Below are 15,374 nucleotides of genomic sequence, written 5' to 3'. Positions count from 1 at the left end.
CAGCTGGATCGCCTCTTCCGTCCACATAGTCACTCACACATCAGTGCATTTACAGCAGCATTTGGCAGTAACGTGTTACTTATGTTGCAGTAATGTGATTACGTCTCAGCAGCTGATATCGGTTTGTCTCTCTGTGCTGAGCGGACTAACTGGACCAGGATCTGTTACCTTAGAGCAGGGGTTGGAGATGCAAGTAGGGCATTCAGCCTCCACCTATATAGGGCAAATGGAACTTCCAGGAATTAACCTGTCCCTTTTAACCTTAGCTATAAGGACGGGACTTCTGAAGTGCTGCCTGGAGCCACTTGGCTAACATTAAGCCAACTGTTGATGTCAGGAGGTCATCCTTATTTTGCCACCAGTCATCAAATGCTTTGTCAGTGATTTCGGCGTCAGACACCAGCGGCAAAAGCCACCTTTTACAGAGTTATTATAGGCCGCCAGCAGCTGGACGGCACCTGTCGCGGCTATTTAATATGCAGACGGGTGGCATGAGTTCATATGTGGTGGCATGGCACCTGTTGCAGGGGTATAATACACCTGTGGATGGCGTCAGTTTGAAACATAGCCAGGAAAGACTTAATATAAGGAGCTGGAAAGTCCCTACAGGGTGGGCATAAGGGTTGGCGGATGGGTCCAACAAATCCTGGTCTTTAACCTGAGAGGCCAGTGTTCTCTTCCTGTTTTGATGTAGAGCTAAACCGTGATGTTTTTTTGTAAACCTAACCCCATGCTTTTGTTGACGTCCCTGCAGTGGTTGCGACGTTCTGGAACGTCAAGCACCAAGCAAGTAATTTGTAGACATGAAAGTCGAGTGGCAAACTGGTGATATGTGACCACTCAGGATGTGGATGTTCCCAGGGTCCTTCATGGGGTTGGAAATTAGCACCAGCCACCAACCAAATGTTGGTGAAATATGCAAGTGGCTGTGAGATTTGCTTCACTCACCAGCCAAAATAACAATGGTAATCTACTGAGATGAACAAAAAGTTAATCTTGAACCCTGGTCTAGTGTCTCTTGATATAAGCTAGCACTGTAAGAGATTGGTAGGGGCTAGCTAAACAGTAAAGATTGCAATAGAGCGAAGGGATATGGACATTTTAAATGCGGTTTGAATCAGGGCTGGGCAATGTATCAGTTATATCAATATCGTGATATGAAATTAGATATTGTCTTAGATGTTCAATGCCGTAACGTAATAAGTGTTGTCTTCCTGGTGTTAACAGCTGCGTTACAGTGCTGCATGATGTCATTTTCTGATCTTACCAGACTGTTCTATTATTTGCCTTTACCCACTTAGTGGTTATATCCACATCACTGATTGTTATTTAACAAAAATCTCATCTTAGCGCCAGTAGTCAACCCTACAACCACTATAGTCTCAATATTGATATTGAAGTATCTGGTCAGAAGTATGAATGCAGTTGATTTTCTCCACATCACCCAGTCCAACTTTGGATGGTAAAAATGTGTTAAACCACTGTGGAGATATCAGTGTGTCTAAAGTCACACTAAATTGTCTTGCCAGGAAATTTGAAGGCGCAGATTTCGAGAAGTATCAGTAGACTAAAAGCTGCTGGTGGGTGATTCTGACATTGATCCACGGAAACACATTGAACATTTGACCTAGGGAATAAACATTGCTGAGAACATAAAAGGTCATTAAATACCTCCAAGTCGTAAGCTAGCTTGTTAAGCCACAATGTCTTGTTTGCTATTTCTACACAGGTTTAAGGTCCAGTGTAAAGAATTTAGAAGCATCTATTGGCAGATATGTTATATAGTATTTGTAACTATGTTTCTATTAGTTTAAAATCACCTGAAAATAAGAATCATTGTGTTTTTGTTACCTTACAGTGAGCCATTTATATCTACATACAGCACAGGTTGTCTTCCACATCATCCACCATGTTGCTCTACAGTATCCCAGTGCGGAGGAGCCAAACACTGGCTCTATATAGGGCCATTTGTGTTTTTGTGCCTGCCATTGTCATTCTCCGACACGCTTGGCTCACAGTACAAGTTTCAGTTCTGCAACCTCACCCAGGAGTGGAAATCCTGGGGGGGGCGGGGGGACATGACTCCCCCTTCAGTGAAGCTGTCCCCCCCTTGAATCATTTGAGACACAATTAATAATTTTTGAACAATGCAGTAGTATGTATTGAAAGCACAATGTAAGTGGTGCTCACTCACACAGACACAGTTTAACTTAAACAAGTTACAACACATCCCATTTACTGTTACAACAAGCCCCAGGCCCAGGCTGATAATATAAACTGTCTGCAACATTTCTCCTGCGTTGTTCAAAAGCCTACTCAATTACGAGTGCTGCTAAGCTAAAAGCTAATGATTAAGCTCAGAGTTTAGTGATAGAGAGGACAGGAGAGAAAGAAGAGGGAGAGGACAGGACAAGAGCAGTCAGTGGCGGAGCAATGGGTACCTGTCTGTAGGCTCTCCACCTGTCAGTGAGACAAACATGAAAGACGTGCAGACGAGGAGCGGTCATTACGCGCGACTATTACGCATGGTTGTGAAGGAGCGCAGCGGCAGATCTCACAGCACACTGTTTATAAACCAGTTTACCAGTTTAATTGCAGGAAATGTTTAGTTTTAGTTTAGTTAGTATAGACATTCACTCTGCCTGTTGGAGAGATAGAGAGAAGATTAAAGCGTCAAATTGCGGTAAAAGATGCTGTATAAAAGACAGGCTACAACTTTTCTAGTTGGGGGCAGCAGAAATAAGCTGTAAACGCAACAGTTGACACATGATAGCCTTTTAAGTTGATATAATAAACCTGTGAGCAAACAGTTGTTTAATTACACATCCAGCAGTTAAAGAACAACATTATCATTTATTTTGAATCCTGTTTGTATCCACCTGGCGAATGCAAGTCAAGTATTCACCCTCTTTTAGCTCCGTTTTTGGTCTCTACCACAGACTGATCCACTGGCATGTGGGCCGTCCCTGTCTTGGGTTTTTGGAGCCAGAAGCAATGAGAAGTTACCGTATATGGATGAGAGGGTTCAACTGGGGAAGAACGAGGGAGGAATCTGACTCTTAAGGCTCATTTATATGCCCTTTATGTATAAAAATATATATGTCTGTTTCAAACGTCAACATCACTGCCCTCATACTTCCATGGGTCCTCTATGTTAGCACAGATACAGCCAATAGATGGCACTAGAAGGCAGAGTCAAAGGTTTCTGATAACAACAAACATGGTGATGCTGGAGGAAGTCATAATATTTTACCTTTAAACAGAGGCAGTGTTGTAGACTGCAGTGGTCTGTGCGGCCATTATATACATCCCGACATGTGGCTGGAGAATTCTCTTCACTGTTCTCACTATAGTTTTTTGAAACCCCCAGATGGTGCAGCTTGGACACATCATCAGTGATGAACCCAGGGTCAGAGGGTGTTTCGGGTCTTAGATCATCATGCACCCTCACCCAGGCGACCCAGACGTGGGTGATCACTCCCTGGCTTGTGTCCAAGCAGCGTGCTACACCATGGATCTGCCCTCTTGATCCACAGCCACCTGATGTTTCTGGTGGCTTTCCTCTCCTGCAACTCTCTGATGCCGAGGAGTGCCTGGTGCACAGAGTGCCCTGGGAAACCTCTGCAGCCCACCTTGATTTGCGCACAGCGGGCCCTCCAACCACTCTCTTTACAGGCCTCTAAAAGCTTCTGGTATTTGGCCGTCTGTTGCTCATGGGCCTCGTCCAGCCAGCCTTCTCAGGGGACGAAAATATTATGATATATTACTATATATTAGCACAGCAATTTAAATGTCTTCATCGTCTTCTACAGTTGTATCTGGCTTGAACCGCACTACAGTGCCTCTGTGATCTCAGATGTTGCTGCTCCGTTTCGTCTGTATCTGGAAACTTCCAGAAAACGTGCACAAATACGTCAAAATGAACGCAGATTACAGACAGACGGCTCTGTCCATCTTTGTATCTAACGCTGAGCATAAATAAGCCCTCAGATTATTGTAATGCCTCGCAGACGGCTTGTCAAGTAAAGAAAATTAGCCATAGACACCAAAACAGTTTTTGTACCAGGCTGTAAACATGTTTATTTCTGCTGTAAAGTTGGGCATTTTAACATGGGGGTCTATCGGGACTGACTCACTCTTGGAGCCAGCCTCAAGTGGCCGTTTGAGAAATGGCAGATTTTGGCACTTCCATGTTCATTTTTCAGCCCTGGTGGTTGCTGCTTGGTCTCTACAAACTCCTGAGGAAAGTATCTGTCTCTTTAGCTGCGAAATGCTCCGCTATGTTCAGAAGTTAGTCTGACTCTTTCTGTCTGCTGTTTGGTGCTGAGCAGTTGGTATCTTCAGTTTTTTCTCTGAAAACAGCTTCATGCTGTGGCCAAAAATGACACTTAGGAGCAAAGAGAGAACCAAAAAAGTGAAGTGTGAGTTGGACAGATGAACAAGAGCTGAAGCTCAGTAAAAAGCTCTGTAAAGACGAGGAGAGCAGCAGATTCGGTTCTATAGGTTCATTACTATAAGCAACACCTTTGACACTGTCACATTGTTTTAACATTGTCACCTGACACATTGTTATTCTAAAAATATAGATTATAGCGGCTTTAAACTCTGGAGATGAATATGTCTGGAAGAGCTTTGCTAGTAACAGCACCAAAGTAATAAGTAATTGATTACATTTTTTAAGTAACTTGCCCAAGTCTGATTTTAATGCTCCCGACTTCATACGAGGACAGTTACTTTAAGATCTGTAGAGGCCTCTAACTCAGTTTCCATGTTCTGCATACAGAGCAGCAGCCAGATTTTCTCATACTAATTAAGCTGCAAACTTGTCACCTAAATCAGCGCTCAGAACGCTTCAGAGAAAATTTCACTTACACCAAATGTGCGTGGGACAGCTCAGAAGTCTGCACACACCCCAGGAGAAAACAAGCTTTATAATTCCCATTGTTTAGGTGGAATCATCCCTGGTTTGGTGTCCCACTTATCTGTTATTAATCATCAAAAGCTTCCCCGCCTCATCTGTGGCCACCCGAGTGGTTTCTCCCATAACGTAGTTTGATCTTCAGGAGATCTGCCACCACCAACCCACAGCTCAAGCGTGTACTTTCTCAGCTGGTGGCCCAAACTGTGGGTGAGAGCCTCTTTGTGCTGCCTCCCACTGAGGGAATGAAACACAGAGTAACACTTCCCATCAGCCTCTAGTGGAGAAGAAACAGGAACGATTCCTCCCTCTGTCTCTCTGTTTTTCTTTCCCTCACTGTTGGTTTCCTTTACCTGGGGCTTCTGCTTGTTCACCCTGACAGCTACTTTTTTTTTTTTTTTTTGACAAGTCTCACACACACTCGTTGTACACATGCACACACACAGAGTCCAACCAAGCCTCTCTAAAAGCAGTCTTGGTTGGCACATTGCGTTGTTCTGAGGGCTGCTAAGAGCTTGGCTTCATGCCTTATTCATCCCTCAGGCCGATTCTTTCCACCAGCGTAGAAGGAATTAGGAGGAGGAAAGCTCTCTAGCACATAACACACCACTCACCAGCAGAATAGAGGTCAACCTGACAACTTCTTAGAAACAAAAAAGTCGGGGTTTTTTTCTACCTCTCCTGTCCTCTCTGTATATTGAGTGTGTGTGTGTGTGTGTGTGTGTGTGTGTGTGTGTGTGTTTAAAACCTGTCCAACATGTCAGGTCTCTGAAGAGAGAGTTTCTGTTCTAAGTTCAGCAGTGTGATGGATAAAAACCTGATGACCAACACTAAACTTAGCCGAATACTCTTAATTTTACTTTTGAGACTGTTTGCAAAGTGTAACACTGAGGATCGGTCGTGTGTATGTCTGTGTAACTGTTTGTCCACAGCCAATCTCACATACTACTAGACCCATCAGCCTAAATACTTCTGAGCACATTTAAGACTCAAGGGTCTCTTTTGGTTTTGGTGATGCACAGTTTTTTGCAAAACCTGTTTTATTGCATGTTTTATACAGACGCTTTTACTGTTAGTAAACAGTATGACGTTTTTTGTTGGGCGGGGCTTAGCTGGAGGCAAAACAGTTCTCCACAGACATTACCCAGCAAGCAATAGTCGTGATTTAAATTTAGTCTAGCTACATGTAAGCCACAAAATTAAATCTAGCGGATTTAATTTTGAAATTGATTAAATGTAATTTTCGCCATTGCAGATGGCGTGCGGTATGATATTCAATCACATATGGAGAGTCAACAGTAATTTAAATATGTTTATCTCCATTTGGACATGGTCTCTACATAGCTGTATAATTGATGACGTCTACACTTTGGCTATGGTTAGACGTCTACCAAATTTTCACTGACAGCCCAAATTCAGCCGTGATTTAGCCTAGATGTCAGGTCTTCATGTAGACGGCTATTAGACGTTTTTTAACCCAAAATTGCTTGCTGGGTAGCTAGCTGCACGTTCTGTTGGCTTGTTTAAGACAATGGAGGAAGATGATGTGAATGGTGCATTCAGAAACACTCACTGTGAGTGTGGGAGCGCACTCTGACACAAACTGGAGCGTTGATAAATTGGGAGCGCTGTCTGAATGTAGCGTTGGGTTATCCAGAGCAGCGCACTCTCAGAGTGTCAGAGCGCACTCTGGACACTCTGTCTGTGGAGACGGAGCAGCAGAGCGCCGAGCGGAGTGAATGTGTGATTAACTTAACCGCTGGTTCATTCATGTAGAAATATAACGCTGCGTTTCTTCCACCAACAGGGCTCTCATTTTAGTGTAGAGCGTCAGACTGAATTTACCAACGCACCATGTCAGGTCACTCACTCTCCGGGACCGCCAGTGTTACTTGAATAAGTAAACACTGACCAACGGGACCAGACTGGCCGACCCGTATGCTCTCACTCAGTGGATGGATGATGTCACAGGAAGCCAATCTTACAAAGGAGGACCACACTTGTTTGTTTTGCTTTGGAAGCTAACGTTAGCTAATGTGCTAAAAAGTTAGCGTTGCAGAGAAATCCAATCTTCCTCTTAATCCCTCCCCAGTTTCTGATGAGGTGGACATGATAACCCTTAATACACATAACCTTATTCATCCCTACAACAGGAAATACTTTTTCCCTAACCTGATATGAAGTGTGCGCTGCACATGTGAGCATTTTTGATGATGGCCTCCGTCCAGTCCTTTGGTCTTATCACATTTAACCATAGTTGTCTTTGTTTTTGTTGACGGGCAGTGGCGGCTGGTTTTGAGCCATGACTCCTTCTATTCTGGCTCCCAATAACACAACAAGACAAACACATTTTAACACTCCTGTGGAGCCTACAGCCCTGTGGGGGAGAGGCAGCTGCACCTCCAGATAATGAAATGAAATCTTTATGATGTCGGCCCCAAAAGGGTCTGCTGTCATTGACTGCTGGTTGGGGCCCTGAGTCCTAAACAAAATCATATAGCAAAAGGCATTTCTAGCAGTCAGAGAGGCTAAAAATAAGCCTTACACAGTCTCATGCAGGCCACATTTTGGCCTGTTGTCGTGGCTTAGTACTGACATCTATAGAAAAGTTGGTCTCATTTTGAACCGGAGCATCTGCAGGTTAATTCCATACCTGATATGTTGTGATAATTAAATTTAGGTACGATACGAGATGAAAAAATCCCTGTCTCTGTTACCTTTGCTGCCATCTTGACTGTAAACCCTGGATTCCACCTACTCACTCTGGCCCCACTATCATCTCTTCTTTGTTTGGAAGGGGAGAAGGAAATTGCATCCATGTTTCTCTCACATGCATCCTTGTCCTTCCCACCAGGGATGCATGTAGAGACACCAGGAAACCATGCAAGCAGAGAGTAAACAAGGAAATGTGTTCGAAGAAATGAGACGCCGTTTCCTTTGAAGCGCCACGTGAAGCGTCGCCCGTTTCTGATAACAGCTGTAGCTGATAACAGCTGTAGCTGATAACAGCTGTCAGTCGGCTTTATTAACAGCTGGAGAGACTTTTGATGGAGTTTGAGTCTGCAGACGTGTGCCCTGTGCTCAGTCTAATAAAGCCACAAAGTTCTCACTGGCAGAGCAACAGTGGGCTGTTTTCTCTCTGTTTAACACCTGCACATGAACAACAACCTGCACTCTGTATTTATAATATGTAGGGTATGTACTGTGTCCTGATTAGAGGCGCAGAATGCGTTTATATCATTCATTCATTATCTGCATCTGTATTTATTGATATTCTGGTTGGGAATTCATCATTAAATAACCCAGGATATGATTGTGGCGTCTTTTTAACACTGAAAATGATTTATCAGACTAAATGTTTCAGGAAAAATTGAAATTATGGAGCTCATCAACCCGACGCTCAGGAATCAGCCTCACATGTAACTGAATGGAAACAAGCATGAATGATGTAAAAAGTGTTATTTGCTGACAGACACACTCTCTTTGACTTCGTCTTCATGTTAAATGTTAATGGGGGAAATAACATGTTGTGAAAAGGAAAGCCTTTATAAAAAATGAAGGAAGTTTTCTGCCTTTTGTTGTTTAGACCTACAGTTTTCACAGCTGATCATTTTTTAACTAGATGATGAATAAGAAAACAAATAAAAAGCAATACTTGGGAGTGACACACTTGAGTTTAATCTCATATCTGTCTTCACTTCGATATGATGAGCTGTATCAGATCAGTCCGATTCACTACAGTGTCCAATCAATACAACACGGGGGGAGGGGTGTCTGCTGATAAAAGACTTCCGTAAAGGCTGCTATCATGTATCGTCACTCATCGTTCCTTAGAGCACAAATAAGAGCTTTGGGACGGTGTTAACGATGGCGTACGAGAACGACTTCCAGTTAAAAGCAAAGAGCATGGAAATGACAAATGAGAGACTTAGGATGTACTCAGAGTGTCAGAGGTTTGTCTCCATATAACCTGTCTACTCTGGTTACACCTTGATGATGTAACCTGCATTTTGTTTCCCCTTCATTCCACCACTGTCACAGGCCCCCAGACACTCCTGGTGGAGATCATCACTCTACTGAGTTTTCTCTTGTCTTCTTATTTTTCTTCCATTTAAATGTCCGTGGTGGCGAGGAGGAAGACGGAGGACACACTGTGCTTTGAGGTTCTGGCTAATCTTAGGTACATAAAGTTAAACTTGATTAAGCCGCAGCTGTGAGCCTTTGGCTTTGGTTAGCAGAAGGCTAAACTATTAGCAGTGTTTTCCCTCCATCTCTGAAACACTTTGCTGATGTTGAGACGTGTTTTGTTTCATTTATTTTCAGACTCTGTTTCAGGGTGCTTTCACACCTGCCCTGTTTGGTTTGGTGCAGTCAAACTCAGGTTCATTTGCCCCCTCAGTGAGGTTCATTTGGGCAGGTGTGAACACAGCAATCACACTCAGGTGTGCACCAAAACAACTGGACTGAGACCTTCTTGAAGAGGTGGTCTCAGTCTGGTTCCAAAGGAACTCTGGTGCGGTTGGTTTGTGGTGAGAAGGTGTTGCGACCTGGATGTGAAGCAACTGCAGTCACATGACACATTGTTTGGGTTAAACATGAGCATGTTACAGTCCTGGAGGATTATTAATGTGCACCTCCTCCTGTACTGCCTTAATATGCACATTCAGCACATCCAATGCATCAAAACATTGTTTTCTAGTTGGAGCCGCGTTTGCCTCGTTTTCAAACTGTATGCTTTGACTAAAATGAACAATGACAGCAATATAGTCCACGATGAGCAGCGCTAAAATCAACCTGCGTAGTTGTCCCTCCATTGTGACATTAGAAAGTGTCACATTTATCTTGCAAGTGTACTCTTCTTCAACGTTTGCTTTACTTCCTGGATTTTTCCCACATGGAAATTCTGACCAATCAAGAGCAGCTTTCTCACACAAGGCATTTGATCTGGTCCTCTTGTAAATGCTGCCGTGAGAACACCAACCAACTCCAGGCAATTATACAACTTTGGAACAACATGAGTCCCTGATTCAGACCAAAGGAGACCACTCTAGGGCTGACAGCAGCCTGAGACTCTTTCTGATAAGTTTGCCCTCCTTTCTTTGGGCTGCTATGCAGTGTAGGTTTTGTTGCCAATGCTGGATTCTCTGCCATTGAATCAGGCTTTCACGTGCACACACATCTGCATTTGTAGAACAGCCAGTAAGGGCGCCCTCTCTCTGAAATGATCTGTGACTGGCCAAAGTCTCTCATCACAGCCTAGATTTTCTTAAGTCCAGAGTCTAAAAACAGAGTCAAGAGGAGGTGTAGAAGTCTAGTTTTCTCTCAGTCCACGATATGCTTAATGTTTACTGTGGGATTTTTGCCCAGTGATGTCGAAAGAAACCTGCCTGCCCCAGCTTCAAAGTGAAAATACACTCAGACACAGTGTCTCATGCCAAATAATATATATTGCAGTCTAAAGGAATGGTTCGATGTTTGGGGAAATATGCTTTGGTGGATTACGCGCTAATGTCTCAGCTGGTTAGCTTAGCATAAAGGCTGGAAACAGGGGGAAATAGTTGGCTCTGGTTCTTTCCAGTGGTAACAAAATCCACCTACCAGCACCACCATTAAAACGTTATCAAAGCAATATCACATGAGAGGGAATACTGTCGTACTGAATATCACCACAGTTATACTTCAGTTGTTGGCTCAGGGCTGCAGGCCACAGTGTACGTTTGTGGATGTTTTTCAGATTAAAGTGTTTCAGTGTGTGGTTGGTAAATGATTATACCTGGATGTTGTATTGAGTCATATTAAATAAAATGCGAAGCACAGACAGGCAGATAATGACACAGTTTTCAGAATGTTTCTTAGTGATTTTTTTCTTACTCTGAGGGCAGCTTTGATGCATGATGCATCAAAATCCAGAATAAGTAAAGCGATTTCAGAGATGCATCAGTAAACTGTAGAAAGCATATAGCCCACAGTGCTAAGAAATGAGTTCACTTTTTGTGCATGTTTTAAATATTTATGGATGTAGCGTATGCAGTAGATAAACAATTGTATCACAGAAACAATGTGCTGAAGAAAATACAATAAATCAGCTAACAGCAGTGTGGTTGTGCAGAAAGAAAGATAAGACATCAAGGAAAGCCCCACATCTATCCAGAGCTCATTTGTCCTGATTGGATTCCACTTAATCTCACACTGTGGACTTGACCTCAGGTTGGCCAGCTGACTAACCGGCCTCGCCCTCTTTCTTTCAGGATAAGGAGACAGAGAGCTGGACAGAGGGACGCTCAGAGAAACAGAGAGGGATGGCAGTGGAGGAGAAGCCGGGTGTGAAGAGCAGCAGCTCCATCGTCCCCTGCTTCCTGTTTGTGGAGGTAAGAACAGCACAGACACTGGAAGGAGATGTTGGCATTGTACGTTTCTGCAAACCACAGATGTGTTACATTTGTACATTTCATACGGATCATATCAGCGTTTCTAAAGTGACGGAGTATATAAGCTGACTTGGGGAGGTGGAGGAGATGGTGGATGGTGTGACACCTTCCAAGCTACAGACCACTGCAGACCACCGTTTAAGACCAACAAACAACAACATAGGTTGGTTTTTAGCGAGTCATCACTGTGTTTGCCACCGATCATTGGTGATAGTGCCACAGACAGCTTTTGCTTTTTACCAAGACATCGCTGTGTTTCCAGCAGACACTGTGCCACCCAAACTGGGTAATTTAAGACAAAACATGATCTTTTCCAAGGCCAATAAATTATCAGTCAAAAGTAGGAAATTTGTATTATTATTTATTATTCCATTAGTAAGACTATAGCTGATAAATAGAGCCGATAATACAAAGCCAAACTGCTTTCACTGACTTAATGGCACAGCATCTACACCTCCAATGAACACAGAGAAGAAGAAGAGTCAAGCACAGTATGCTAACTAGAGAGCCAAACATGTTGTCACCAGTGTGGACGTTTTTCACAGTTTTATAGGAAGACAACACGATCCCTTTCTGTTGCTGCCATTACACTGGTTAGATGCAACTCTGAAAGACTGTCCCCAGAGCTGCTGCCTTCCTGATGAAAAGTCAGTTTAAAATCTGCTAGGTTAGCTTGAGCTGACAGTGAGCTGTTAAATGGTCCCAACAAACCACACCGACACCAAAATGGCTCGACTGAGTTGTTAAACCTGTTAATAACCCCCAGTAATGTTAGCTGTGTGATGCTAACAGTTATGTAACATACAGTATCTGTGGTTTGTAGAAACATACAGTGTCAACATTACTCTGGTGTTTAGTTTGGGTAAGAAACATGAATGAGCTGTTTTTTTTTCTTTCACACTGTGTCTGTGAATAAAGCCTGAGGATTCAGGTAATTTTTTAAATGAATGTGTGATGAGACCTTGACAAAACTGAGAGCAGACAAGAGCTCCTCCACAAGTACCTTTATCCTGTTGGCGTAAAATAATAGTGAGCGAAGAGCCAGGAGGTGTTTGCTGATCATATCTTTGTTGGCTATTTCCTGTTTCTCTGGGCTTTGACTCGTGATATATCTCTGCGACTGCCTGTCCTGTCAGCCAGGAAACACCTCTGTGGCTCTGAGATTTGACTCCATCCAACCCCCCCCAACTTGATGCACTCTCCTCTGCTCCAATCTCTACTATCTCTGCCACAGCAGTAAATATTTCAGGTTGAACAGTAGAGTTTGGGACAGCTCAGCAAACACGCTCTCTGTTGCTGACATTCCCACTCGGTGTCACACATCCTGCCCTGCTCCAGCACCAGGGGCAGCTGAGGCTCTGCAAAGTGGCTGCAGTTGTTTTGTGGCGCGTTGAACATTTTCCAGCGTATTTGTGAACTGCATGATTCATTGAGGTGGTTGCGAATGTCACAGCACAGACAGAGTGGATTTTCAGCAGCTGCACCGTGGGCTTTGGAGCTGTGGTGTACAGATCATGCCAAAGGTCATCGTCTGTGGCAGACCGAGAAACACACTAATGCATCACACACACACACACACGGACACACACACACACACACACACACACACACCACTTCATCCCTTGTGGAAAGCATGCTCTACATTGTTTGTGAGAGCAGTCAGACAGATGACTCAGAGGGCAACGGAAGTCCCAGGGCCTTCACCAAATTGTAACTGAGGTGGAGAAAAGCATGAACGGGTGAAGTAATCAGACTGTCTGTAATCCAATTAGACAAACCAAGCAGTCCAGAAGCTCATTGGCTTCAAGTAAGTCAACCATCAGCTCTTCAGCTGGAGCAGCCCGTGCATTCAGAGCACTGTTCTGTAACAGATTCAGAGAGGAGAGGCTGTTTGCATCGTTGCTTGCAGGTGCATCGTGATGTGATGCAGATGTTACATCACGTTGGATTTACATGTTTGCGCAAATCAAACTCTATTTTACTGTAAATATTTTGCACTGCAGGGCTCAACAATGACTGCATGAGGCAAGTAAAACGCCACATTGGGCTAGTACATCTATCAACCCACTTGCCTAGTTGGATAGGTGGTAAAAAAAAGAATTTTTTCGGAGCTGATAGCTATGGAGGGGGCCTTCTTCCTTACTTCTCATGTCTGTTGAGAGTTGCACATGCCTAGTACTAATCAGGAACTCATGACAAAATGGAGTAACAGGTGAAGACCTATGGTCAAGACAGGTTTTTATTTCATATTTCTTAAAGGGAGTTTGACGTAATATTTTCCACCAGGGGCAGGATGGGAAATAATCTCAAAGAGAATCTAGTTGTAGTCCTGTAAATTTTGACCCTGCAAGATCCCCAGTCTTTGCAAAATCAAAGAGTGTGACTAAAAACTCACATTTGTCAGATATGAGAGGGCGTTGCATTTTAGTTTTGGCCCAATCCCAATTCGTATCTTAACCCTCAATCTTAACTTTCAAGCTCAACCCTCAAACTCACTAGCCCTTAAAAGTGTTAGGGCTATCTTGAGACTTCAGACTGTGGGGGGCAGCAGTACGCCAAAGCTCCGTCCAGTCTGTCAATTCAAAAGAAGAAGAAGAAGAAGAAGGTACATAACGGTGCAAACATTTCACATATATTGATAAAACTTAACAACATTACCACTGAGAAAAATGATATTTCGTAACATTAACTGAACGACAGCTAACGTTATGGTTCGTGTGCACCGCGACGGCTAACATTAATGTTACTATTGATCGTTAGCGAAAAAATGTGTTTGTGTTTACGCTACAAAGAGGTCTAAAATCCATAAAATGACATTTAACTAAGATATTACAATGCTTACCATAATTTAAACTCATATTTGCAAGGAAAATACTCACAGTTATAACTCTTCTTTTTACCGCTTTCCGGCACGGATTTTTGAGATTGAGGGTGAAGATAGGAATTGGGATTGGGCCTTTTCACATCCTCTAGTGTGTGGTCAGCTTTAACCAGAAGCAAAGACACTGAGGTGAAAGAGACAGGTGTACACTCGTGTTATAAAAACACCTGGAAGTTAGTTACTGTAGTTTGGCCGTTAACCAACACAGTCAGCAGTTGCCGCAGCAGCTGTGACACACATGGAGGCAATTAGGATACTTTGCAACGGATTGCTTCGATTTGCGTCACTATTGTTGTTCCTTCCCGCAGTCATAACTCACTCAGATCTGAACACACAGACATGATACACATACATTTCCTGAGGATATCATCATCTCAGATGTCTGTCGGAAATAAAAGCCATATATCAACTTAGAAATAATATAAAGAAAAGGTTCCTTGTAACTTCAAAGCTCCCCAGAGATTCATCTAGTTTTAAGTTTTCTTTCAACTCTAGGTAAACAGTGATGGTTGTCTGTACATCCATGGGTTCATTACAAATAATACCTGCTAATAGCTAACACAGCATACTTTTAATAGTGCCAGTTGTTGAAATGTTAACATATTTGAAGCAAAACATAGTATTTGTTAAACAGTACATCTGCTGTCTTGTCAAAATCCAGCAATTCCTGCACACAGTCAGTACATTTACATAGAGTAAACTGAAATTGGATATGGGGTTTAAATCAGTGGTTGCAGGTCCTTCCATCAAAAAGTGTTTATATGTGTGTTTGAAATGTGTGATGGAGGTTATTGCTCTTATGTAGTTTGTGATCTTGTTCAAGATTTTAGCTCAAGTGTGACAAAATGATCTCTGACTGTAATTGGTTTCGTAAGGTGGTACAGGAATAAGTGCATGTGAAATTGATCTAGTGATGCGCTGTTGTCTTGTGTTGTGACTTGGAAGTGGAGCACTGAGTGTAGGATTGGAGCTGTTGTTCAGGATCTGAAAATAGAATTTAATGAGTAGATTAATTGTGTAGTTTTGAGAAGTCAGGGTGTTAGAGTGTGAGAGTGTGAGAGTGTGGTGCAGTGATGAGTCCAAAGAAGAGATTACCATGGATCTTGTAAGCTCTGTTGTATAGTCTTGCTGTTGGTTCAGTGGTTTC

The 15,374-nt window shown here is 43.1% G+C and overlaps 1 protein-coding gene across 1 annotated transcript in view; it reads left to right on the top strand.

Annotated features, from left to right (window-relative positions):
* The window catches only part of plppr2a (phospholipid phosphatase related 2a), a 199,326-nt gene that overhangs the window by 1,862 nt on the left and 182,090 nt on the right, over nucleotides 1-15,374 (top strand). The window contains exon 2 of the mRNA XM_049560770.1: nucleotides 11,167-11,286. Within this exon, the coding sequence (XP_049416727.1) occupies nucleotides 11,218-11,286 (69 nt within the window). The 5' untranslated portion in view covers nucleotides 11,167-11,217. The remainder of the gene's footprint in view (nucleotides 1-11,166; nucleotides 11,287-15,374) is intronic.

This window comes from Epinephelus fuscoguttatus, linkage group LG19, assembly GCF_011397635.1.
Source record: "Epinephelus fuscoguttatus linkage group LG19, E.fuscoguttatus.final_Chr_v1".
In the NCBI taxonomy this organism is placed as follows: Eukaryota; Metazoa; Chordata; class Actinopteri; order Perciformes; family Serranidae; genus Epinephelus; species Epinephelus fuscoguttatus.
This window is presented reverse-complemented; position numbering and strand designations above follow the sequence as displayed.